Here is a 27,137-nt window from a genome sequence, read left to right as displayed (position 1 = left end):
GTCATCACGCATGCCTGCACCGGGATTTCACTACCGCATAGGCCTCAGGCCTACTAGCAACTATTCGCTCCCGTGCCCCGCCGCAGTATGTGGGCGTTTGGGTCGGCATTGGGCCCCCCAGGGATGCCGGGCCCGGGGCTACCGACCCTATTACAATCCGCCACTGCTACTGAGCTGTGTGGAGGCTCATTTTTTTCGGGACAATCTGTAGTTTTTATTGATACTATTTTGGAATGTGTGTGACTTTTTAATCATATTTTATTAAACATTTTTGGGTAAGAGAAGCGATGAAAAAATGGCAAGTTGCCCATTTTGACAATTTTTTCCATTATTTCGCCATTTTTATTTTTTAATAGTACGGGCCTTTTCAGATGCGGTGATGCCCATGATGTTCATATTTTTTGTCACAGATAAGGAATGTCAGGAGAACCTGAACAGTGCTGTGGAGAACAAACTGCAAAATAAAGAAATACCGTATCAAGACAGGTGCAAAGGAAAACTGGCTTAGTTGCCCACAGCAATTAGAGATGAGCGAATTTCAGGTTATAAAATTAGTTCACGCTTCGTTTGGTGGCAAGCAGAAATGCCTTATGGATTCCGTTACCACGGACCATAACGCAATTCTATGACGGAATGCCTTTAGAGGCGTTCCGTTATTCATTCCGTCATAATAGAAGTCTATGGGCTGCAAAACGGATCCGTCCCGTTTCCGTTGTGCAGGGGAGTCCTCTCCCGCATAACGGAAATGGGATGGATCCGTTATGCAGGTCATAGACTTCTATTATGAAGCAATGAATAACGGAATACCTCTAAAGGCATTCCGTCATAGAATTGCATTATGGTCCGTGGTAACGGAAACCATAAGGCAATTCTGCTTTTACCACCAAACGAAGCGTGAACGAATTTCATAACATGAAAGTCACTCATCTCTAATAGCAACCAATCAGCTTCCACTTTTCATAGCTCCTTTGGAAAATGAAAAGATCAATCTGATTGGTTGACCGCACCACTTTTGATTAAACTGTGAAGCAAAAAAACAACCAAAAGTTAGAAATCAATAAAATAACAAAAGAAGGAATACCTAGTGAATTATAGCTACCAGTGCATGGGTACAGCATTACCCTGTGAGCTGATAACCGTATTCATTTCATCACACAAGCCTCCACTTCTCGAGCGGCCATGTTTTCATGGACCAGGGTCTCAGCTTATGAAAGTGACTCCGTCAAAATGGCTCCGTGGGTGCAGACGGAAGTCTCTGACACCCTGCCCTCCTGCAAACGGAGTCAGTGCTGCAGGAAGCTGCCGAGAGGAGAGCGATGGACGGGTAGATGAGGGGACAGGCAGTAGACTGGTAAGCGCTGGGGGCGGAAGGCTATTCCACAGAGGCTTTCTCCTTCTTGCACCTTTTCTACCTCCATGTATACTATTTCATGCTTCTTATTGCTGGGCGCTTATTAGTTCATATAACCAGTCCCAGGGATAGGTTGTCTGCTTGTTCAGCTAGGAGGGGAGGCTCCTAAAAAAGGGACACCTGGAGTCCTGCAAGAGTTGGCTAATAATCCCTTGGATTTGGCTAGCTGGGCTGCCTGCTGTTATACAGTCCATGTACCTGTGTATGTGGTGCTGACTTATTAGACACAAGCCTCCCACCCCCCAGACTAATGTTTGGGCTGTAAGAGAGGCGCCTGACCACAACCCATGTCCACCACCCAACCAAGCCTAACCCCCTGAAAACCAGCAGAACCCCCTAAATGGCTATGCCTGAGATCATCAGCATACTCGTCGTATGTAGTGGCCGGCGTACAGAGGTATGCATACAGCTACACTGTGCTGAGAGGCAATCTGTTTGGGCAAGCCCCTGGCCCACTAAGCAGATACCTATGGTGGTCTTTGTTGGGGTACTTTCACACTAGCGGTTTTCTTTTCCGGCGCTGAGTTCCGTCCTAGGGGCTCATATCGGAAAATAACTGATCAGTTTTATCCCCATGCATTCTGAATGGAGAGCAATCCGTTCAGGATGCATCAGGATGTCTTCAGTTCAGTCTTTTTGCCTTTTCTGGACGGAGATAATACAGCAGCATGCTGCGGTTTTATCTCCGTCCAAAATTCCGGAACACATGCCGGATCTGGCATTTTTTCTCATTGACATGCATTCATGCTGGATCTGGCCCCAAGTGTTCCGGAAAAACTGATCCAGCATTGCGGTCTGCGCATGCTCAGACCGCAAAAAATGTGAAAAATAAATAAATGCCGGATCTGTTTTTCCAGATGATACCGGAGAGACGGATCCGGCATTTCAATGCATGTGTCATACGGATCAGGATCCTGATCTGTCTGACAAATGCCATCAGTTTGCATACGTTTTGACGGATCCGGCAGGCAGTACCGGCGACGGAACTGCCTGCCGGAATCCTCTGCCGCGAATGTGAAAGTACCCTTAGGCCACCAGTTGCCAAAGTAAAGCATCACGCTGGGTTCACACCTGAGCGTTTTACAGCGCGTTCAAACGCGATGTAAAACGCTCAACACATGAAAACCAATGCTTCCCTATGGCCCTGGTTCACACTTGAGCGTTTTACAGCGCATTTGAACGTGCTGAAAAACGCACTACGCTCAAACAAGTTCTTGAGCTTCTTTGGGGCGTTTTGTTGTGCGTTCCCGTACATAGACTTTCGGGAACGCGCGACAATAGGCGTTCGCTTGTCTCTGTATGCGCGATTGTAAACGCCGGTACAATCGCGCATACAGAGCGCTCCATCGCGAATGCTCAGGTGTGAACCCAGCATCAGGGTTCCTCTGTCTGACCAGTGGTATCTACAGCTGCATTAGTCTCCATCAGGACTGCGGGACATACAGCGCTGCAATCTTCTGAAGTGCTGCTGTGAGTAGACGGCACCCTAGAAGAGCTCCTGCAAGGGCTGTTACACACAAGCGAGTCCACTGCAGGAATCGCGCTCCGTTTGTGAGTGTGAGCCTCTGTTCTGGATTCGCAGGAGCGCACAGCATTATTATATTGTAAAGCTGTCAGCATGATCCTGTAGAAGTAAGGTCAAGCAGAGGCACACAGCATTATAAATCATGATAATGCCGTGCGATCCTGAAGTCCAGGACGGAGGATCACGCTCGCACACAGTGTGATTCCCGCAGTGGACTCCCACGTGTGGAACAGCCGTAAGATGTGCTTTTTTAAAGGGCATCTGTCAGCAGATTTGTACCTATGAAACTGGCTGACCTGTTGCAACCAACTTGGCAGCTGAAGACATCTGTGTTGGTCCCATGTTCATATGTGCCCGTATTGCTGAGAAAAATTGTCTAAATATATGCAAATGAACCTCTAGGAGCAATGGGGGTGTTGTTGTTACACCTAGAAGCTCTGCTCTCTCTGCAACTGCTGCATCCTCTCCACTTTGATTGACTTTAGGAGAAATCGGGGCCAAGTGTGAAGACCTTTTCACTGCCTGTTCCCGTCTATCAAAGTGGAGAGGACACGGCAGTTGCAGAGAGAGCTGAGCTTCTAGGTGTAAAGGCAACACCCCCATTGCTCCTAGCGGCTCATTTGCATATATTAAAACATCATTTTTCTCAGAAATGCGGACACATATGAACATGGGACCAACACAGATGTCCTCAGCTGCCAAGTACACATGTAACAGGTCAGCCAGTGTCATAGGTACAGATCTGCTGACAGATGTCCTTTTAATACCCCAAATAATGACTTCATATTTAACTCATATTTCATCTTTTCTGTAGGTACCATGAGTGGAGGTCTTGCACCTAGCAAGAGTACTGTGTATGTGTCTAATCTGCCATTCTCACTGACCAACAATGACCTCCACCGGGTATGTACAGTCTGCAGCTCTTTACCATAGTGATCTGTGGGTGTACCGCCATGTCAAATACACATACCCCATACTGAGAGCACTCTTTCTAATCATCGAGGGGGTTCAGATGAGTGCTTCATCTGGCTGCTAGGGTTAATTTATTTCTGAAGCATCGATCTCACATCTGGACAGGGAATTTTATGGGCTTACTTTGGTTGGTGCCAGTGCACTCCTCTACTTACCTTTAGCAGGTCATAATTATAGAAGTGCTGCCAGGAGACAGATGCTCTGTAATAAAGCATGTTTGGGTTTGAAAAGAAATCCTTATGTTTTATGTTTTTTTTCAGATTTTTTCAAAGTATGGAAAAGTAGTCAAGTAAGTAAATTAATAAAAAATATCAGTGATGCGTACTAACAATTACATATAATTATGTACTATCAGTCTGGTTTCTAGGTAAACTGCATGTCAACTATGGGGGGAGGGGGGTTGGCATTGTTGCAGTGTAAGGAAATTCTATGGATTGGTTCCTTTGTTTTGCTATTAGAAAGTGTTTTTCTGCAATTTTCACATTGATGCCTTTCATTAATAGAAATAGGTGCAGGTCTGACTCACAATTTTATATTGTTTTTTGTTGGGCTACATTTAGCCCCTTAAAGGGAACCTGTCACCAGTTTTATGGTGTCCTAACTAAGGGCAACATAAATAAGTGACTGATTCGCTTAGCAAAATGCTGGGTCACTTTCTTTAATTGACCCAGTGAATCTGCCAACATCTTGTATTGAAAAGCTCCAGCTGATAATGATGAGTCATGAATATTCATGAGCTCCTGACTCTCCCCTCCCACCTGCTGCTGAATGACAGTTATTTTCCATATGAATCATTTATTACAAATATGAGACTTTGTAATAAAAAAAAATGTATTTTTTTTTTTATTTTTTTTTATTACAAAGTCTCATTCCACTAACTTGTGACAAAAAATAAAAAATTCTAGGAACTCGCCATGCCCCTCACGGAATACCTTGGGGTGTCTTCTTTCCAAAATGGGGTCACTTGTGGGGTAGTTATACTGCCCTGGCATTTTAGGGGCCCATATGCGTGAGAAGTAGTTTAAAATCAAAATCTGTAAAAAAAATGCCCTGTGAAATCCGAAAGGTGCTCTTTGGAATGTGAGCCCATTTGCCCACCTAGGCTGCAAAAAAGTGTCACACATCTGGTATCGCCGTACTCAGGAGAAGTTGGGGAATGTGTTTTGGGGATGTCTTTTTACATATACCCATGCTGGGTGAGATAAATATCTCGGCAAAAGACAACTTTACCCATTTTTTTTTTTTTTATACAAAGTTGGCACTTGACCAAGATATTTCTCTCACGCAGCATGGGTATATGTAAAATGACACCCCAAAACACATTCCCCAACTTCTCCTGAGTACGGCGATACCACATGTGGTTTTTTGCAGCCTAGATGCGCAAAGGTGCCCAAATTCCTTTTAGGAGGGCATTTTTAGACATTTGAATCCCAGATTTCTTCTCACGCTTTAGGGCCCCTAAAAAGCCAGGGCAGTATAAATACCCCACATGTGACCCCACTTTGGAAAGAAGATACCCCAAGGTATTCAATGAGGGGCCTGGCGAGTTCATAGAAAAAAACTTTTTTGGGCATAAGTTAGCGGAATTTTTTTTATTTTTTTTTTCTCACAAAGTCTCACTTTCCGCTAACTTGGGACAAAAATTTCAATCTTTCATGGACTCAATATGCCCCTCAGCGAATACCTTGGGGTGTCTTCTTTCCAAAATGGGGTCATTTGTGGGGTGTTTGTACTGCCCTGGCATTTGAGGGTCTCTGCAATCATTACATGTATGGCCAGCATTAGGAGTTTCTGCTATTCTCCTTATATTGAGCATAGAGGTAATGAGATTTTTTCCGTTCAACCTCTGGGCTGAAAGAAAAAAATGAACCGCACAGATTTCTTCATTCACATCGATCAATGTGGATGAAAAAATCTCTGCCAAAAAAAAAAAAGGAGGGGAAAGGCGTCTGCCAGGACATAGGAGCTCCGCCCAACATCCATACCCACTTAGCTCGTATGCCCTGGCAAACCAGATTTCTCCATTCACATCAATCGATGTGGATGAATAAATCATTGCCGGGATTTTTATTTTTATATACAAAGTGTTTGCCGAAGCACATGAACACTGCCTCCTCCTCAGCTCATATGCCTTGGCAAACGTATCTTTTACTGCAGAGGAGAAATCTCGTCTTGCAGCGCCGCATACACCGACTTGCGTGTAATCTGACAGCAGCGGAATGCTTCTGTCAGAATGCACATCAGTGCTGCAGCTAGTCGATCGGTTGGTCCACCTGGAAGGTAAAAAAAGAAAAAACCAGGCCGCAACGCAATAATTTTATTAACTTTATAATAACCTTTGAACAGAACATATAAACTTTATTTAACTTTTGGAACTGAACGTTAACTTTTTTGCTTACTGGTGTTTTTTTTTTTTTTTTTTTTTTTTTTGCTTGTTTTTTTTTTTTACCTTTATAGAACAAACCTCTCCTTCCCCATGGGTCAATGTGCAAAGCGCAAATCGCCCAAAGATGTGGCGAAGTGCGTTATGCACTTTGTCCCAGGTGAAAGGAGACGTTTGCAGCAGCTGTGAGTGAATGGGCCCTAATAGCCCTGTGTGCCTAGTCCTGGTGAGATGTGATCCTTATGCTAGGTGTACCTGTGTGTGGTACTTCCGGAAACACTCCCCTAAGCAAGGACAGAAATAGCGGGTGTCACGCCTTATTCCACTCCTGCTACAGACACGACATCTTTTTCGGGGTGACGGTTGGGTTGAGGTACCAGCAACGACATTGGGGAAATGTCGCTCGTGTAGACGGCTAACTACACTGGTGGATGGGGCTACGGAACCTCCTGGATACAGGAGGTTCTCGATCTCTTCCTGAAATCTGAGGAAGGATCGTGTTCTCCCAGCCTTACTGTAGAGAACAAAACTATTGTACAGAGCCAATTGAATTAAATATACAGACACCTTCTTATACCAGCGTCTGGTTCTGCGGGAAACTAAATACGGAGACAACATCTGGTCATTGAAGTCCACCCCTCCCATGTGAAGGTTATAGTCGTGGACTGAGAGGGGCTTTTCAATGACACGGGTTGCTCGCTCAATTTGGATTGTCATGTCTGCGTGATTGGAGGAGAGCATGTAAACGTCACGCTTGTTTCTCCATTTCACTTTATTTTTTCTACTTTTGGGGGTCTAATCCCTTTTACAATGCATTCCAATACTTCTGTATTGGAATGTATTGGCTGTATAAGTAATACTGTGTATATTACTCATACAGCTTCCGGCCTGTGAGATCCAGGGGGCTGGATCTCACAGGCTCGTCACTGGAAGGCAGCACAGATGCCTAAGGAAGGCATCGCGCTGCCTTCCATGCCATCAGGGCCCCCCTACAGCCCCACAGGGACCCGATGGCACAGCTGCTCGCAACATGAAAAGCCGCAAACCACAGGTCTAAATTGACCTGCGGTTTGCAGCGATTGCCGACGCGGAGGGGGGGGGGGATGATGGGACCCCCTCGCATTTAGCCAAGGTGCCTGCTAAATAATTTGAGCAGGCACCTTGTTCCGATCACCGCCTCCGCCGCGCGTCGGTGATCGGAAATACACAGGGCGTACCGTTACAGGTACGCCCTGAGTCCTTAAGTACCAGGACATCCGTAACAGGTTAAAGAAATAAAAAAACTTTGAAAAAAATATTACTGTATAATTCTGATAATATTATCAATGTTGTTGATTAGACTGCATATTTTTTTTTCTTTTTAGAGTCACTATTTTAAAGGACAAGGACTCCCGAAGGAGTAAAGGAGTTGCGTTTGTTCTATTTCTAGATAAGGAACCAGCACAGAACTGTGTCCGGGCACTGAACAACAAACAAGTATGCTTTTTTCATACTGTATTTGAGACCATGAGTAAATAGGATGTTGGATTTCTTATATAAATGCATGCTTGTCTTCCAGCTCTTTGGCAGAGTGATAAAAGCTAGCATTGCCGTTGACAATGGTAGAGCAGCTGAATTTATACGGCGGAAGAATTACACTGACAAGTCCAGATGTTATGAATGTGGGGTGAGTTACTACCAATCACAGACACCAACTCTGTCTAAATTCATACATAAAATGTCTACCACCACTGGAGTTTTTATGCTTTATTGTGTACTAGCGTATATACCCAGTTTTGCCTGGTGGTACATCTATATACAGTATATAAATATTTTCTAAAGCTACTGTATTTTTTTTGCCCTATAGGACGCATTGGCTCATAAGACGCACCTAGGTTTTAGAGGAGGAGGAAAATAAGAAAAAAATATTTTTCATTAGACCTCTGGTCAGACCACCAATCAGACCCCAATGTGTGACCCCTCAATCAGACCTCAAATAGGAGCCCCATGCCTCTCATCAGCTCCCATATCAGCCCCCATGCTACAGAGCACATAAAATAAAAAAAACACTTACCTCTCCTGCTTCGGACGCCACCGGTCCTCTCCTCCACCGCTCCTTCTGCTGCCGGCTGTACAGTGCCCTTGCACTGTATGCAGCCACAGCACAGCCGACAGTTGCGAACCAGAAAGTGGCGAGTACAGAGCCTTCACCGCTTCCCGGTCCTCCGGTACCAATGAGCGCTTCCATGCTCATTCGTATTTGCCCCATAAGTCCCTCGGATCTGAAGCAGAGTTCAGTTTCAAGTTCTAAAGCGGTTTTCCACTTTAAAAATCAACTTCCGAAGTTATCCAACAAAGTCTGAAGCTCGCTTTGCTGAACACTATTCGCAACCAATCATTGACCTGTGTAAAAGGTATCACTGAGGGCATGGACCTAAAACTTAACTTTTATTTAAAAATAAAATAAAATTACAACTTGGATAAAGCATCCTATTTGGTGCGTAGAAAGCTATCAACGGTAAACAAAGGGCGGTAAAAGGCTGAGAAACTGGGATACAGGGAATAACTATCGCTAAACTTTCCCTCCACAGCTGCTCAGCCCAGAGATGCACCTTAATGGTAGGTGTACTCTGCCCGCGTACCTAGGACTGAGCGGTCCTTGAAAAGACCCTATTACAAGATGTAATTGCAAGATGTATCCCAATTTCACAGGTTCCAACGCGTTTCCCCCTCTTAATGCAACAGAGGGTTCATCAGGGGTCAATACAGAAAAAGTGCGCGGCCTCTTGCAGAGCGCCCCTATTAGACACTAGCGTTACGGATTCTCTCGGGGTGTGTTCAGGAAAAAACTGATGGTTTTGCATGTAAGTTCAGACAGTTTTGTCTGCGATTGCGTTCAGTGTTTTATTTTTTTTTCACAAGGGTGCAGTCAGTTTTTCATGCGCCTGAAAAAAAAGCTGAAGAAAAACCATCTACATCTCCTAGCAACTAGCACTGAAAAATGCATTGCATCCGGATGCAATCTGTTTTTCACCGAATGCCCATTCACTTCTATGGAGCCAAAGCTGCATGAAAAATGCAGCATATAGAACATGATGCCATTTTTCCTGAATGCAGAAATGATGCGCATAAAATGACGCTCATGTGCGCAGACCCATTGAAAGGAATCGATTAGGATTCAGTCCAGATGCTATGCGCTTGCTTCACGCTCGTGTGAAACAGGCCATAGAAAATCTTACCTGCTGTTCTAAGAGACGTACGAAACACCACCGGGTTTTTGAAACCTCTTCATTACATCAATCTTTGGGGGTGTATGCATATGTGTACATCTTATGAAGGACTCCACTACTTAAAATGGCCTTTCTCCTTATTTTTAGGAAGGTGGGGGGTTTAACTGCAGATGACAATCCATATTAGAGCAATTTATGTAGCTTTGAGTATCCCGTCATACACTATACCCCTATGGCATTATGGGAAATATTGTCATACCATTGTAATACTGTCATTTGGCTTTAATTTAGTTTAGGGACAGGGATGTTAAACATTTTTGTAATTTACATTATTAATGTTTCTTTCTTCTACTAGAAGATGGTGTAGAGTCAGCGTTGCTAAGGAGAATCTATCTTCAGACTGCAGAAGACTCTTGTCACTGCCTCGGTCCCTAGCTATGGACATGTGGTATAACTATCGCTGTCCATCACGTTGCCTAACTGACTTGTTACACACAGGCGTCTTGAGCGCTCATTAAAACACTGAAGACAGATTCTGCTTAGCAACTCTTAGTTACAGCTTTAATAGACTCTTTAAACTCAAACGACAGTTACTTTAAAGTGTAACTGTCATGTTTTCATCAAAAAAACAATTTTATTATATGTCACTGCTGCAGCAGCATAATGCGTAAAGCAATCTTTACATACCACTGTTTTCCTTTTAGTTTTTCCCTTAAAGGGATTCTGTCACCTCTCATAACACAAATTCAGATTTTAAACCAGTCATGCTCCACAGATTACCTTGAATCGGCTTTGCTGTTCTATACTGTAATCCGTCCAGTAGTTTTGCAGAAAAATGACTTTTATAATTATGCTAATTAATCCTGAAGGTGCCCAGAGGGGCGTTATGTTCCACTTTGTGTGCCCAGTAACGCCCCCCTGCAGTGCCCAAAACACCTTCCTATTGAATTCCTAACCGCCCACAGCATCTCATCCCTCTCCTCCCCCTCCCTGATGGCCGAGCGAAGTCTCACACAGACGCAGTACCCACTGAGGGCTGCGCCAGTGCGATTTGCTGGAGACTGAGGTAAGAGTGAGCATCGGACGTCACTGGGCTCGGCGCATGCCCAGTGACGACGATGAAGCTCCTGCCCTCAGTCTCCAGCAAATCGCACTGGCGCAGCCCTCAGTGGGTACTGCGTCTGCGCGAGACTTCGCTCGGCCGTCAGGGAGGGGGAGGAGAGGGATGAGACGCTGTGGGCGATTAGGGATTCAGGAGGAAGGCGTTTTGGGCACTGCAGGGGGGCGTTACTGGGCACACAAAGTGGAACATAACGCCCCTCTGGGCACCTTCAGGATTAATTAGCATAATTATAAAAGTCGTTTTTCAGCAAAACTACTGGACGGATTACAGTATAGAACAGCAAAGCCGATTCAAGGTAATCTGTGGAGCATGACTGGTTTAAAATCTGAATTTGTGTTATGAGAGGTGACAGAATCCCTTTAATTACGGCTGCTTAACCCTTTCATGACCAAGGGTCATTGATGCCCCAGTGTCCAGGTCAAAATTTACAAATCTGACATGCGTCACTTTATGTGGTAATAGCTTTGGAACACTTTTACTTATCCACGCCATTCTGAGATTGTTTTCTCGTGACACATTGTACTTCATGATAGTCATATATTTGAGTCAATATATTTCACCTTTTATTTATGAAAAAATCCAAAATGTACCAAAAATTTTGAAAAATTCACAATTTTCCAAATTTCAATTTCTCTGCTTCCAAAACAGAAAGTGATACCTAATAAAATATTTATTACTTAACATTCCCCATATGTCTTTATGCTGGCATCATTTTGGAAATGTAATTTTATTTTTTTAGGACGTTAGAAGGCTTAGAAGTTTAGAAGCAATTCTTACAATTTTTAAGAAAATTTCCAAAACGCACTTTTTAAGAACCAGTTCAGATCTGAAGTCACTTTGTGGGGCCTACATAGTGGAAACCCCCATAAATGACCCCATTGTAGAAACTACACCCCTCAAGTTACTCAAAACTGATTTTACAAACTTTGTTAACCCTTTAGGCGTTCCACAAGAATTAAAGGAAAATGGAGATAAAATTTCTAAATTTCACTTTTTTGGCAGATTTTCCATTTTATAATTTTTTTTTCTTTAACACATTGAGAGTTAACAGCCAAAGAAAACTCAATATTTATTACCCTGATTCCGCGGTTTACATAAACACCCCACATGTGGTCGTAAACTGCTGTACGGGCACACGGCAGGGCGCAGAAGGAAAGGAATGCCATACGGTTTTTGGAAGGCAGATTGTGCTGGATTGGTTTTCTGAACGCCATGTTTTTTATTTTTCTGCCGATCGTCTTGTGCAGGGGCTCGTTTTTTGCAGAAAGAGTTGAGGTTTTTATTGGTACCAATTTTGGGTACATAGGATTCTTTGATCATTCATTATTACACTTTATGGGGCAAGGTGACCCAAAAATTGTCTGTTTTGGAACAGTTTTCATTTATTTATTTTTACAGCGTTCATCTGAGGAGTTAGGTCATGTGATTGTTTTATAGAGAAGATCGTTACGGACGTGGCAATACCTAATATGTATACTTTTTCTTATTTATTTAAGTTTTACACAATAATAGCCTTTCTGAAACCAAAAAAATGATGTTTTAGTGTCTCTATAGTCTGAGAGCCAAAACTTTTTAATTTTTTGGGCGATTGTCTTAAATAGGGTATCATTTTTTGCGGGACAAGGTGATGGTTTGATTGGTACTATTTTGGGGGTCATAAGCCTTTTTGATCGCTCGCTGTTGCACTTTTTGTGATGTAAGGTGAAAAAAATAGCTTTTTTGGCACTGTTTTTTTAATTTTATTTTTATGGTGTTTATCGGACGGGGTCTATCATGTGATATATTTATAGAGGCGGTCGTTACGGACGCGCTGACACCTAATATGTGTATTTTATTTTTTCATTTTTTTTAAAGGAAAAGGCAATTTCTTTTTTTCAATTTACATTTTTATTTATTTTTACTTTTATTATTTTCACTTTTTTTTATCAGTTCCCTCTTGGATCTTCAAGATCCAGTGGGGCTGATAGTTGTACTATACTTTGCAATGCTCTTGCATTACAAAGTATAATACTTACAGATGTCCTGTAGGTGGCAGCACTGGACACCTTTCCATGGCAACAGGACGCTTTTGCAAAGCGTCCGGTTGCCATGGCAACCATCGGGTGCTGCAATCACAGCGCTGCAGCCCCGATGGTGGAGAGAGGGAGCTCCCTCCCTCTGTTAACCTCATGGATGCCGCAACCGCGGCATCTATGGGGTTACAGGAGAGTGTCAGCATAGAGCTGACACTCTCTGCTGATGGCGGCGGCTCAGTAATGGAGCCGCCGCCATCGCACACAGCAGGGAGATCGGGGGGGCAGCGCTGGAAAGGTGGGGTGAGGGGGATCGGGGAGGCTACAAAATGACTGCATGGGTGGGGGGGGGGGGGGGGGGATCGCCGAGGCTACTAAATGACTGCATGGGGCGGGGAGGGGGCGGACCAAATCACGGCAGCTAGTAGGAGAATGAGCTGCAGGCGGCACAAGGGGGGGCACAGCCACAGATCGGGGGCACAGATCGGCGGGAGGGGGGTTTATTACCCGAGGTCACATTACCTGATTTCATGCTCTGATCTGCAGAGCGCAGATCAGAGCATGAAACCAGCATTTTAACACTGCCGCGATCCGATTGGTTAGTCTGCACAGACTAACCAATCGGATCGATTGCCGGCAAGGGGCCACTCTGATTGGTCCCTTGCCGGCATTACTGCACTGTATGCTGTCCGTGACAGCATACAGGGCAGGGGCAGAAGCTTTAATCCAAGCGCTTTGCAGCGCTTGGATTAAAGAGCTGCCAGAACGTTTATATACGTGGTAGCTGCACGGGGTATGTGCAGCTATCACGTATATATACAGATTGCGGTCGTGAAAGGGTTAAACATTTACAATATGAGAACCTTCTCAAGATGGCTCCTCTACCAGTTCTCTGAGGCCAAACCTGCTTTCCCTCACTTCCCATACACGCTTGCTGTAGCCAGCAACTCCCTGCCAGCCAATCAGATTGGATTACTGAGAGACACGTCTCCTCACTCTGAAGCCTAATGCAGCTTAGCCAGAGACAGACAAGCCCTAGTAACGGTCTTTTAAGGGAGCAGTGGAAAGGGACAGAGGACATTAATGAAAGCTGTTATTATAAATATAAGGTAATTGCAGATCTTTTGACAATCATTGACAGACTAACTCAGGTATACATGCCTAGCTCTAATAACTAGCAAATACAGATTGTGTTTTTATTGCATGTGACCACACAACTAAAATTCCAAGTAAATGTGTTCATTTTATTTTATTTTTTAAAGGACACCGGTCACTTGAGTTATGCTTGTCCCAAAAATATGCTGGGGGATCGTGAACCTCCACAAAAGAAAGAGAAGAAAAGAAAGAGAAGGGGTGAAATTGAAGAAGTGTAAGGAGTCACTTTCCCATTTGGGCTACTTTCACACTCGCGTTTGGTGCGGATCCGTCATGGATCTGTACAAACGCATCCGTTCAGATAATACAACCGCATGAAAGTGAAAACGGATCCGTCCCCGTTGACTTACATTGTCAGGACGGATCCTTTTGGCTCAGTTTCATCAGACGGACAGCAAAACGCTGCAAGCTGCGTTTTGATGTCTGCCTCCAAAGCGGAACAAAGCCAAACTGATGCATTCTGAGCAGATACTTATCCATTCAGAATGCATTAAGGGCAAAACTGATCCGTTTTGGACCGCTTGTGAGATCCCTGAATGGATATCGCAAACAGAAAGCAAAACGCCAGTGTGATATTAGTCTTAACCATCATGAGAGTACTGTTATTACGTACATGGTGCTTACATACCCACATATTTAACCTTGCAGTGTCGAAGATGAACAGAGTGAAGAAGAAGAAGAAGGTGAAGATCCTGCTCTTGACAGTCTCAGTCAGGCCATAGCATTCCAGGTAGAACTCTTAAATTACTTCAATAATCCACATACCAAGCTTTACAGAGTGTCCTACTATAAAACCATATCCTGCCATCGCAGCAGCATACAAGACTGCCAGTAAAACCATTATGGATTTACCTTTGGGGAAATTGTGCATTAGGTACCATCCAGCTTTACAGTTTCCTGGTGCTGGATGCTCAACTTTTTTTTTTTTTTTTTTTTTTTTTTTTTTTTTTTTTTTTTTTTTTTTACACGGATCAGCTTTCAAAAGAATCCCAGTACAGTATCCCAATGGGCATGAGATACATGATCGCAGTTCACAAAATGATATGTGTAACAATTGTTTTAACTTTTGAAAGTAATGTCACCAATATAGGCCCATTACATTTTTACTCTCTTGTTGTTGAGGCTTCTAAAAATCTGTGTTTGCGCCCAACTTGCTGGAAAATACAGTCCCAATTCCCCAAAATTTGGGACACTGTAAAATGTAAATAAAACCAGAATGCAATGATTTGCAAATCTAATTGACCCGTATTTTATTCACAACTTGCAGAAGGACCCGGCTTCGCACGGGTATATTTCATCTATTTTATTTAATGTTTGTGTGTGTCGTTAAAAGATATCGACTGTATCCCCCATAACAGTGACCTCTCCAGCACCACGCCCCTTTAACAGTGAACTCCACAGTCCCTGTGCCCCGCCACTTTAAAATGGGACCCGCACAGCAGCCCATCCCCTTAACTCTGACCTTCACAGCAGCCCGCCCCTTTAACAGTCAGTTTCACAGCACCCCACTCCCTTGACAGTGACTTCCACAGTACCCCGCTGCCTTAACAGTGACCTCCACAGTACCCCGCTGCCTTAACAGTGACCTCACAGTACCCTGCTCCTTAACAGTAACCTCCACAGTGCCCTACCCATTTAATGCTAAGACGACATGTGTCGCGAGACATTTTGTATCAACAATTTTTATAATGATAGGCTATGGTGTCGCCCTGCGACATGTGATATACTGCGACACGACAGTTGCAAAAAATCCTTTCAAGATGGATTTTTCTGCGACTGTTGTGTCCCATCATGTTACAGTGCAACACCATAGACTATCATTATAAAAATTGTCTCGTGACACATGTAGTATTGTAGTTGTGCCCTATGTGTCGTGTGACACATGTCGTCATGTAGCCCTAGCCTAAAGCTGACCTACAGCAGTGAAGAAAAATCTCTGGGTTGTTATGGAAACCTGGAGTAAAACTGTGTGTATGTGGAGACTAAGGGCCTGCGAGCTTCTATTGGCTGATAAGGGACTTGTGACCGTGTGTATGGCAGTGGGGGCTTGTATTGGCTAATGCAGGTGATTTGGGGGGAATATATCAGAAACAGTACGTCCTAGAGAGCTGAGACCAGCTCTAAAACCTTCCTGGACACCTGATGTACCTGTGTGCCAAATTTGGTGAAGATCGGTCCAGTCGTTTGGTCACGCATAAAGAACAGACAGACGTCCAGACAGACAAACTTTTTTTTACATATTTGAGATATGATACTTACTGTATATTGAGGACAGTGCGTGTGTGTATATTGGTCAGGTTCAACTAGTGTGCGTGCGTGTGTGTGTGTGTGTATATACATATCTATATATAAGAAGGACTTGTGTATATATATATTCCGCAATCACTCAAACGCAACCATCGATCTGAATGAAACTTGGTATACAGATCCCTTGCTACCTGGAAAGAAATCTTGTGGGGGTCACACACAGCTCTCTAGCACGTACCGTTCCTGAGATATAAAAAAAAATGCAAATATCGCACATCACTTGACCTACATTAGCCAATAGAAGCCTGCAGGTCTTTCTCTTCATATCCCAACTGCCATACACATGGTCATATGTCCTTTATCAGCAAATAGAAGATCGCAGGTCCTTAGTCTCCACATACACATAGTTTTACTCCAGATTTCCATAACAACCCAGCCATTTTTCTTCACTGCTGCAGGTCAGCTTTAAAGGGGCAGGGAGCTGTGGATGACACTGTTAAGGGAGCGGAGTGCCGTGGAGGTGACAGTTCAGGGGACAGGTAGGATGGCCCACGTCCCGCTAAGCCACCCCCCTCTCACTCTGCAGCCGACGGGGATTGAAAAAAGGAAGGTGAAAATAAACTTCTGTCAGGTGATCGAGGGAGGGTGACTTTCTCCCTGCAGCTCATGCTCAGACAGCACAGTGCTGCTGTCTGAGAGTGAGCTGTTCAAAAGAACATCCCTGTGTCCATCCAGGCCCTGCTCCGGACGAAGGACAAGGGAGTCTGAAAGCCGAACTGTCCAGCCTAAAACCGGACCTCTAGCCACCCTAGGGGCAGGCTGCTGTGGAAGTCACAGTTAAGGGGATGGCCCGCTGTGGAGGTCAGTGTTGAGGAGGTGGGATGCTGTCGAGGTCACTGTTGAAGGAGCGAGCTGCTGTGGAGGTCACTGATAAGGGGGCAGGCACTGTGGAGGTCAGTGTTAAGGGGCGGGGTGCTGTAGAGATCACTGTTAAGGGGGATACTGTCTATCTATCTTTTAATGACCTACACAAACATTAAAGGAAATAGATAAAATATACCCGTGCCAAGCCGGGTCCTTCTGCTAATATATATACACACACACAGTGGATATAAAAAGTCTACACACCCCTGTTAAAATGTCAGATTTCTGTGATGAAAAAAGAGACCAAGATAAATCATTTCAGAACTTTTTCCACCTTTAATGTGACCTATAAACTGTACAACTCAACTGAAAAACCAACTAAAAAATATTTTAGGTAGAGAAAAAATATAAAAATTAATATGGTTGCATAAGTGTGCGCACTCTTAAACTAATACTTTGTTGAAGCACCTTTTGATTTTATTACAGAACTCTTTGGGGTATGAGTCAGCATGGCACATTTTGACTTGGCAACATTGGCCCACTCTTCTTTGCAAAAACACTCCAAATCTGCCAGATTGTGAGGGCATCTCCTGTGCACAGCCCTCTTCAGATCACCCCACAGATTTCCAATTGGATTCAGGTCCGGGCTCTGGTTGGGCCATTCCAAAACTTTAATCTTCTTCTGGTGAAGCCATTCCTTTGTTGATTTGGATGTATGCTTTGGGTCATTGTCATGCTGAAAGATCCTCTTCATATTCAGCTTTCTAGCAGAAGCCTGATGGTTTTGTGCCAATATTGACTGGTATTTGGAACTGTTCATAATTCCCTCTAGCTTAACTAAAGGCCCAATGCCAGCTGAAGAAAAACAGCCCCAAAGCATGATGCTGCCACCACCATGCTTCACTGTGGGTATGGTGTTCTTTTGGTGATGTGCAGTGTTATTTTTGCACCCAACACATCTTTTGGAATTATGACCAAACATTTAATCAGACCATAACACCTTTTCCCACATGCTTTTGGGAGACTTCAGATGTGTTTTTGCAAAATGTAGCCTGGCTTTCGTCTTGACACTCTACCCCAAAGCCCAGACATATGAAGAATACAGGAGATTGTTGTCACATGTACCACACAGCCAGTACTTGCCAGATATCTCTGCAGCTCATTTAATGTTGCTGTAGGCCTCTTGGTAGCCTCCCAGACCAGTTTTCTTCTCGTCTTTTCATCAATTTTGGAGTGACGTCCAGTTCTTGGTAATGTCACTGTTGTGCCATATTTTCTCCACTTGATGATGACTGTCTTCACTGTGTTCCATGGTATATCTAATGCCTTGGAAATTCTTTTGTACTCTTCTCCTAAATGATACCTTTTAGCAATGAGATCCCTCTAATGCTTTGGAAGCTCTCTGTGGACCATTGCTTTTACTGTGGGATGCGACTAAGACAATTTCAGGAAAGACCAACTAGAGCAGCTGAACTTTATTTGGGGTTAATCAGTGGCACTTTAAATGATGGCAGGTGTATGCTGACTCCTATTTAACATGATTTTGAATGTGATTGCTTAATTCTGACACAGCTACAGCCCCAGTTATAATATATATATATATATATATATATATATATATATATATATATATATATATATAAAATAATTTTATTTATTTTTTTCTTCCCTCCACCTAAAAGATTTCAGTTGGTCTTCAATTGAGTTGTACAGTTTATAGGTAACATTAAGGGTACATGCACACGTTCAGGATTCATGTGCGGAGCATCCGCAGGTGTTCGCAGGCAATGTGCGGTCAATCCGCATCAATTGGTGCAGATTTGCATGCGGATTTTACTTAGTGAATGAAGAAAATCCGGTCAGGAAAAATTAAAAACATTTTTTAAATACGCACCGCAGGTCAAAATCCGCATTATGTGCACTGAGAATTTCAAATTCTCATAGAATAAAATGTACATGACCTACAGTGCGGATTTTCCGCACGCAATCCTGGTCATGTGTGTAACGAGCCTCTGCTCGCTCTATTCTGCTCTCACTGCACTCCCTGATGTGACCACAATATCTGCTGGTTCCGCCGTTGATGATCCAGCCTCAAACGACCTCTCGTGTCGTTTTAATTCATACAGAACTAACACCAGTCAGACTGTATGTGAGTTCAAACTGACAAAATTCTTTATTAAATGCATCACATATATTTATATTGACAGTTGGAACACCTCTTTCAATAGGTAAATTGTAAAACCCCCTCTGATTGGCTATGCAAATGAGGTAAGCAGGGATTAGTTCGAGAGCTTGGCTGGGAGGCAGATGGGTGTGGCCATTGTCACAGAGAGATTCAAACCATGACAGTCAGTGTGCATTTAGCCTAAAGGTGGAAAAAGTTCTGAAATGATTTATCTTTGTCTCATTTTGTATGTTCTGCAATCACTCAAAAATGCAACCATCGATTTCAACAAAAATTGGTATACACACCCCTTGCTACCTGGAAAGAAATCTTGTGGGGGTCACAGATCTCTAGGTCGTACCATTCCTGAGATATTCCCAAAAATCGACCTGCATTAGCCAATACAAGCCTGCGCATCGCGGGCCGGCATTTCGTAGCCAAGTATTTCGTCAGCAGCCTGCCGGCCACGATCATTGGCTGGCAGGTTGCTGATTTTTAAAAAATCCAATCAGCAGCCATTTAACCCCACATATTAGTAAATATGATGGGGTTATATGGCTGCTGTGCTCCTCTGCTCCTTCTTTTGGTGGGTTGGTTCCAGCAGAGGAGCACACATCACTGTGAGTACCCACTACACCACATACTAGCCCCAGATCACCCCAATTAACCCTTTGATCACCCCTTTGATCACCCCTTTGATCGCCCCTGTCAATCACTAGTGAAAGGAAAAAAGTGATCAGTGCAAACTGTCACTTTTTTTTTTCACTGGTATTGACCGTTAGGTTTCAGTATAGTTTAGGCCCCTTGGTTAGGTAGTTTAGGGATCGGTTAGCGCCCAGCCGACCGCAGTCCGTTATTCGCTGATTAGCGTATCGCTAATCAGCATTTGTACTTTTATAGTATCTGGAAGTGATCAAAACTGATCACGGTCAGATCTATAATAGTACTAGTGTCACTTTAGTTCTCCCTCCACCCAAAACGCAGTGTTTGCCCGATCAGGCCTGATCGGTCGCCCACACGTGCGTTCGCCCACGCCCGCCCCACCGCAGTGACAAAAAAATTATTATTTTTTGATCGCTGCACATTCACTTTACATGCACTGCGGCGATAAAAAAATCAGTTTTGATATTTTTTATCAACCGCAGCGGCCTCCGGTACTTCGCTAGCCTCCCATTTGTAAGACAGGCTTGCTTTTTTTTTTTCTTGGGTAGTCTCAGGGAATACCCCTAAATTTAGTTGCCCACATGTCTAACAGGGGGTATTCTTCTGAAGAGGCCTACAGGCTTCTGACCCAGTCGGATGAGGAGTGGGAACCCTCATCTGATGAATCCAGCGGGTCAGAATACGAACCTGTAGAAAGCAGTGGCTCTCTGACCCAAAGTTCGGACGAGGAGGCTGAGGTCCCTGATAGCAGCAGGCGTACCCGGCCCCGTGTCGCTAGACCGCAGGTTGCGCAGGATCCGCTTCAAGAGCAGCAGAGTGGGGCTGGTGCTGTCGGATTACGTGGTGAGGCATACACCAGCAGCCCAGCCCTTCCTGGACCTAGTACCAGCACTGCCGTAGAACATGGTGAAGTAGCGAGCACCAGAAGGGCAGTTGAAGCTGGTACGGTGGCACGTGCAGTAGTGACCCCGTCGCAGCCACCGCAAAGACGTGCCCGTAGAGCCCCTAGAATCCCAGAGGTGCTGGCAAACCCTGATTGGCAGTCCCCAACTTCAGCCGCACCTGTAGTTCCCCCTTTCACCGCCCAGTCTGGAGTTCGGGTTGAGACAGCTCAGATCGGTTCGGCCCTGGGATTTTTTTGAGCTGTTCTTGACTGCGGAGCTCTTAGACTTAGTTGTGGCAGAGACAAACCGGTATGCCACACAATTTATAACCGCTAACCCGGGAAGCTTTTATGCCCAGCCTTTCCGGTGGAAACCAGTCCAAGTTTCCGAAATTAAAACTTTTCTGGGCCTCCTCCTCAACATGGGCCTGACAAAAAAGCATGAATTGCGGTCATATTGGTCCACGAACCCGATTCATCACATGCCCATGTTCTCTGCTGCTATGTCCAGGACACGATTTGAGACCATCCTGCGTTTCCTGCACTTTAGTGATAACAGCACCTCCCGTCCCAGAGGCCACCCTGCTTTTGACCGGCTCCACAAAATTCGGCCCCTCATAGACCATTTCAACCTGAAATTTGCAGATATTTATACCCCTGAGCAAAACATCTGCGTAGACGAGTCCCTTATACATTTTACCGGGCGCCTTGGCTTCAAACAATACATCCCAAGCAAGCGCGCCTGGTATGGGGTCAAATTGTGTAAGCTCTGTGAAAGGGCCACAGGCTATACACACAAATTTCGTGTCTATGAGGGAAAAGATCAGACCCTGGAGCCGATCGGTTGCCCTGACTACCTGGGGAGCAGTGGGACTTGGTGTCACCCTTATTCGGCAAGGGGTACCATCTTTATGTGGACAATTTTTACACAAGTGTGGCCCTCTTTAGGCATTTGTTTCTAGAACGGATTGGCGCCTGTGGTACCGCGCGAACTAGTCGCGCGGGCTTCCCCCAACGGCTCGTTAGCACCCGTCTTGCAAGGGGGCAGAGGGCCGCACTGTGTAACGAAGAACTGCTCCCGGTGAAATGGAGAGACAAGCGTGACGTTTACATGCTCTCCTCCATTCACGCAGACACGACAATACAAATTGAGCGAGCAACCCGTGTCATTGAAAAGCCCCTCTCGGTCCACGACTATAACCTTCACATGGGAGGGGTGGACTTCAATGACCAGATGTTGTCTCCGTATTTAGTTTCCCGCAGAACCAGACGCTGGTATAAGAAGGTGTCTGTATATTTAATTCAATTGGCTCTGTACAATAGTTTTGTTCTCTACAGTAAGGCTGGGAGAACACGATCCTTCCTCAGATTTCAGGAAGAGATCGAGAACCTCCTGTATCCAGGAGGTTCCGTAGCCCCATCCACCAGTGTAGTTAGCCGTCTACACGAGCGACATTTCCCCAATGTCGTTGCTGGTACCTCAACCCACCCGTCACCCCGAAAAAGATGTCGTGTCTGTAGCAGGAGTGGAATAAGGCGTGACACCCGCTATTTCTGTCCTGACTGTCCTGACCACCCTGCCCTATGCTTAGGGGAGTGTTTCCGAAAGTACCACACACAGGTACACCTAGCATAGGGATCATCTCACCAGGATAGGCACACAGGGCTATTAGGGCCCATTCACTCACAGCTGCTGCAAACGTCTCCTTTCACATGGGACAAAGTGCATAACGCACTTCGCCACATCTTTGGGCGATTTGCGCTTTGCACATTGACCCATGGGGAAGGAGAGGTTTGTTCTATAAAGGTAAAAAAAAAAAAACAGTAAGCAAACACGTTAATGTTTAGTTCAAAAAGTTAAAGTTACATGTTCTGTTCCAAAGTTAATAAAATTATTGCGTTGTGGCCTGGTTTTTTTTTTTTTTTTTTTTTGTCTTTTTCCCTTCCAGGTGGACCAACCGATCTACTAGCTGCAGCACCGATGTGCATTCTGACAGAAGCATTGCGCTGCTGTCAGATTACACGCAAGTCGGTGTATGCGGCGCTGCAAGACGGGATTTTCTCCTCTGCAGTGACAGATACGTTTGCCAAGGCATACGAGCTGAGGAGGAGGCGGCGTTCCTATGCTTTGGCAAACACTTTGTATATATATAAAAAAAAAAAAAAAAATCCCGGCAATGATTTATTCATCCACATCGATTGATGCGAATGGAGAAATCTGGTTTGCCAGGGCATACAAGCTAAGTGGGTATGGATGTAGGGCGGAGCTCCTATGTCCTGGCAGACGCCTTTCCCCTCCATTTTTTTTTTTTTTTGGCAGAGATTTTTTCATCCACATTGATCGATGCGAATGAAGAAATCTGTGCCGTTCATTTTTTTTCTTTCAGCCCAGAGGCTGAACGGAAAAAAAATCTCATTACCTGTATGCTCAATATAAGGAGAATAGCAGAAACTCCTAATGCTGACCATACATGTAATGATTGCGGAGACCCTCAAATGCCAGGGCAGTACAAACACCCCACAACTGACCCCATTTTGGAAAGAAGACACCCCAAGGTATTTGCTGAGGGGCATATTGAGTCCATGAAAGATTGAAATTTTTGTCCTAAGTTAGCGGAAAGTGAGACTTTGTGAGAAAAAACAAAAAAAAAATCAATTTCCGCTAACTTTTGCGAAAAAAAAAAAAATTTCTATGAACTTGCCAGGCCCCTCATTGGATACCTTGGGGTGTCTTCTTTCCAAAGTGGGGTCACATGTGGGGTATTTATACTGCCCTGGCTTTTTAGGGGCCCTAAAGCGTGAGAAGAAGCCTGGGATCCAAATGTCTAAAAATGCCCTCCTAAAAGGAATTTGGGCACCTTTGCGCATCTAGGCTGCAAAAACTACGCCACAAGTGACCCCATTTTGGAAAGAAGACACCCCAAGGTATTCTGTGAGGGGCATGGCGAGTTCCTAGAATTTTTTATTTTTTGTCGCAAGTTAGTGGAATATGAGACTTTGTAAGGAAAAAAGAGAGAAAAAAAAATCATCATTTTCCGCTAACTTGTGACAAAAAAAAGAAAATTCTAGGAACTCGCAGTGCCCCTCACGGAATACCTTGGGGTGTCTTCTTTCCAAAATGGGGTCACTTGTGGCGTAGTTATACTGCCCTGGCAATTTAGGGGCCCATATGTGTGAGAAGTACCTTGCAATCAAAATGTGTAAAAAATGGCCTGCGAAACCCGAAAGGTGCACTTTGGAATATGTGCCCCTTTGCCCACCTTGGCAGCAAAAAAGTGTGACACATCTGGTATCGCCGTACTCAGGAGAAGTTGGGGAATGTGTTTTGGGGTGTTATTTTACATATACCCATGCTGGGTGAGAAAAATATCTTGGTCAAATGCCAACTTTGTATAAAAAAATGGGAAAAGTTGTCTTTTGCCAAGATATTTCTCTCACCCAGCATGGGTATTTGTAAAATGACACCCCAAAACACATTCCCCAACTTCTCCTGAGGGTGAAGATACCAGATACTTCTCCTTAGGGTGTCTACTTTCCGAAATGGGGTCATTTGTGGGGTTTGTCTACTGTTTGGGCATTGTAGAACCTCAGGAAACATGACAGGTGCTCAGAAAATCAGAGCTGTTTCAAAAAGCGGAAATTCACATTTTTGTACCATAGTTTGTAAACGCTATAACTTTTACCCAAACCATTTTTTTTTTTGCCCAAACATTTTATTTTTTATCAAAGACATGTAGAACAATAAATTTGGCGAAAAATTTATATATGGATGTCGTTTTTTTTTTGCAAAATTTTACAGCTGAAAGTGAAAAATGTCATTTTTTTGCAAACAAAATCGTTACATTTTGATTAATAACAAAAAAAGTAAAAATGTCAGCAGCAATAAAATACCACCAAATGAAAGCTCCATTAGTGAGAAGAAAAGGAGGTAAAATTCATTTGGGTGGTAAGTTGCATGACCGAGCGATAAACGGTGAAATTAGTGTAGTGCCGAAGTGTAAAAAGTGGCCTGGTCATGAAGGGTGTTTCAGCTAGCGGGGCTGAAGTGGTTAATCACCACAATCCAATACTCCCAAAAAAATATATATGACAGTTATTCTTTAAGGAATGAAGTAGTATATAAATGTCTTGAACATTTTTATTTTTTTTATTCAATTAAGAAGTTATTATTTTTTTTATTTTTTTACCCAAGCATTACCCAAGCAGACCTCCCTCCCTGCCATTAACTCTTCCTGCTTCTGATGCTTAGTGTGCACCAGGCAGAGTACATGGGGAGGGGGGTATTCTGCCAAGGGCACAATGTCCTGTATATAAACAGCAGCAAGCAGAGTTCAAAGGTAGGGGACCCCTGCCATAAACTCTGCTACTGATGCTTATATAGAGAAGTGTCCCCCCCTCCTCGAGACAGGCAGGGCTAGTGTGGTGTCTCACATGGGAGCAGCAGTCCTTCTGTATCTGTCGGCTGTGCTGATTGGCCAGTTCAGCGCTCAGCTGACAGAGGAGAGCTCTCTCCTTGGCTTACAGTGGGGACAATCTGTAACTGTGTCAGCCACAGAAACATACACAAAGTTTGTAAGGGGGTAGGGTCCCTGGGAACAGAGGAAGCAGGGCTCACCAGAGCCCCAGGTAGGACTCAAGCAGTATCTATTGTTGTTTTAGTATAATTAGAGGGCGGGGCTTTACATCCACTCCGGGGCTCCTCCTCCTACAGGCCCCGTAGCAGCTTTGTGGTCTGCCTATATTAGAGGTACGCCACTGGTTCTGGTCTTGTTTGAAAGCTGATAGTCTAAACTTTAAAGCAAGATCAGAATCACATTATGTCTACTACATCAGGTGATATACCGGTTAGAAATCAGGTCAGGAATGATAGTGGGTGAAAGTTAAAGCAGGTTTCCCTTGATTTCAATCCTGACTATTTCAGACAGCTATATCCCCCAATGTAGTGGACTGTCAGGATTCAAAAAAGAATAGAACCATATCTATATGTGCTCCCAATCCAGACATACCCATAATTTCACCCAGGCAGCCCTCTGATGTTAGCATCTGAGTATGTCATGCTCCGATGCACTCCCTTGCCCTGAAAAAAATTTGTAAAGACAACACCAGAATTTTGGGGAGTGAAAAAAACCTAGGGTGGCTGCACACTGAAGTTGTTCTAGCCTTTGGCCCCTACAGCTGATGTAAGCAAGGAGGAAGTAAAGGGCTACAGTAATTCAAGTCACCACCTACTCTGCCCCATATTGAAATGGAGTGTGCAGCCATCAAGCGACTGAAGCTATTAAACAGCATCGAGCAGTCATGTTTTAATTCTTCATTAAAAATTTAAATCTACAGACTAAGCCTCATGCACATGACAGTATGTATTTTGCGGTCTGCTAAAACGGATCTGCAAAAAATACGAATGACGTCCATGTGCATTCTGTATTTTGCGGAACGGAACAGCTGGCCCCTGTGTGGACAATAATAGGACATGTTCAATTTGTTTGCGGAACTGATATACGGAAACAGAATGCACCCGGAGTAACGTCTGTTTTTTTATGTACCCATTGAAATGAATGGTACCGTATACGGTCCACACAAAAAAGTAACTGACATGGAAAGAAAATACGTTTGTGTGCATGAGGCCTAAGGGACATTTTAAAGCCTACAGGAGGTACAATCTAATGAAATACTGTATGTAATTATTTGTTGTATTTTGCTTTGCTTTCATTCTAGCAAGCAAGAATTGAAGAAGAAAAGAACAAATTCAGACAAGCAGCAGGAGAAACCTCTTCATCGGTTGACTCAAGGCGACCTAGAATAAAGAAGAGCACATATTTCAGTGATGAAGAAGAACTTAGTGACTGAGTGTATACAGCATATTTGTGTGTTACACACAAGAGGTCTTACTGGTGTCACGTTACACAGGCCCTTTAAATTTCCATCCTCCAAAGTGGCCAGAAGATTTTGTCTTGAGGGTTTCTTCATATCCTTTATTTTAACCTGTAGTTTATTTATGAAAATGTTGTTGTATAAGAACTTTTTGAGCTTGGCTAGATGGAGTACTTTCCCTACTTGTGGTGTACACATCGATAAACTGTTCACTTGTGGGAAAGTGGTCAATCCAATAACTTCTCCAGTCATGTCTAGAGTGTAGACTGTGTACCATAAGTATCACCCATGTGGCAGAGCCAGAAGGATGCTCAACTTTTATATACTATGTTTGTACATATGTATCTTCCGCTGTTCTTGCTTAAAGACTATGTACATCAAGCATGTCAAACTCAAAGGCTAACACGGGCCAAAAAAACAAAATTTAAGTTTGTGGGCCGCATCAAAAAAAAAAAATTTTTTTTACAATATAATGCAGACGGATCCGTTCTGAACGGATCCACCGTCTGCATTATATGAGCGGATCCGTCTCAGACGGATCCGCTCTGAACGCAAGTGTGAAAGTAGCCTTAGGGGCGAGAACCTGGGATCTTTCATCCCTTGTCCTATTCAGCTCTATCAGGGTGAATAGGACTTCACACTGTCCCTGCTGCTC

General features: G+C 44.1%; 1 protein-coding gene across 1 annotated transcript; it reads left to right on the top strand.

Annotated features, from left to right (window-relative positions):
• Nucleotides 1-1,246: 1,246 nt before the first annotated feature.
• ZCRB1 (zinc finger CCHC-type and RNA binding motif containing 1) lies at nucleotides 1,247-26,980 on the top strand. Its single transcript, XM_044277048.1, has 8 exons — nucleotides 1,247-1,351; nucleotides 3,751-3,839; nucleotides 4,169-4,197; nucleotides 7,656-7,767; nucleotides 7,850-7,957; nucleotides 13,898-14,004; nucleotides 14,439-14,520; nucleotides 26,327-26,980. Exons 2-8 carry the CDS (start codon nucleotides 3,756-3,758, stop codon nucleotides 26,456-26,458), a joined length of 654 nt encoding a protein of 217 aa, XP_044132983.1. The 5' UTR covers nucleotides 1,247-1,351; nucleotides 3,751-3,755; the 3' UTR covers nucleotides 26,459-26,980.
• Nucleotides 26,981-27,137: the final 157 nt, after the last annotated feature.

This window comes from Bufo gargarizans, chromosome 2 (assembly GCF_014858855.1).
Source record: "Bufo gargarizans isolate SCDJY-AF-19 chromosome 2, ASM1485885v1, whole genome shotgun sequence".
In the NCBI taxonomy this organism is placed as follows: domain Eukaryota; kingdom Metazoa; phylum Chordata; class Amphibia; order Anura; family Bufonidae; genus Bufo; species Bufo gargarizans.
The sequence above is the reverse complement of the archived record's forward strand: the minus strand, read 5'-3'. Positions and strand labels throughout refer to the sequence as shown.

Bases quoted from the DNA above. Each gene is read 5' to 3' on its own strand.
- ZCRB1 (XM_044277048.1), top strand. From the start codon at position 3,756: ATGAGTGGAGGTCTTGCACCTAGCAAGAGTACTGTGTATGTGTCTAAT. The intron at 7,958-13,897 runs GTGAGTTACTAC...TATTTTTTAAAG, and splicing joins CCAGATGTTATGAATGTGGG to GACACCGGTCACTTGAGTTA. The intron at 14,521-26,326 runs GTAGAACTCTTA...CTTTCATTCTAG, and splicing joins GTCAGGCCATAGCATTCCAG to CAAGCAAGAATTGAAGAAGA.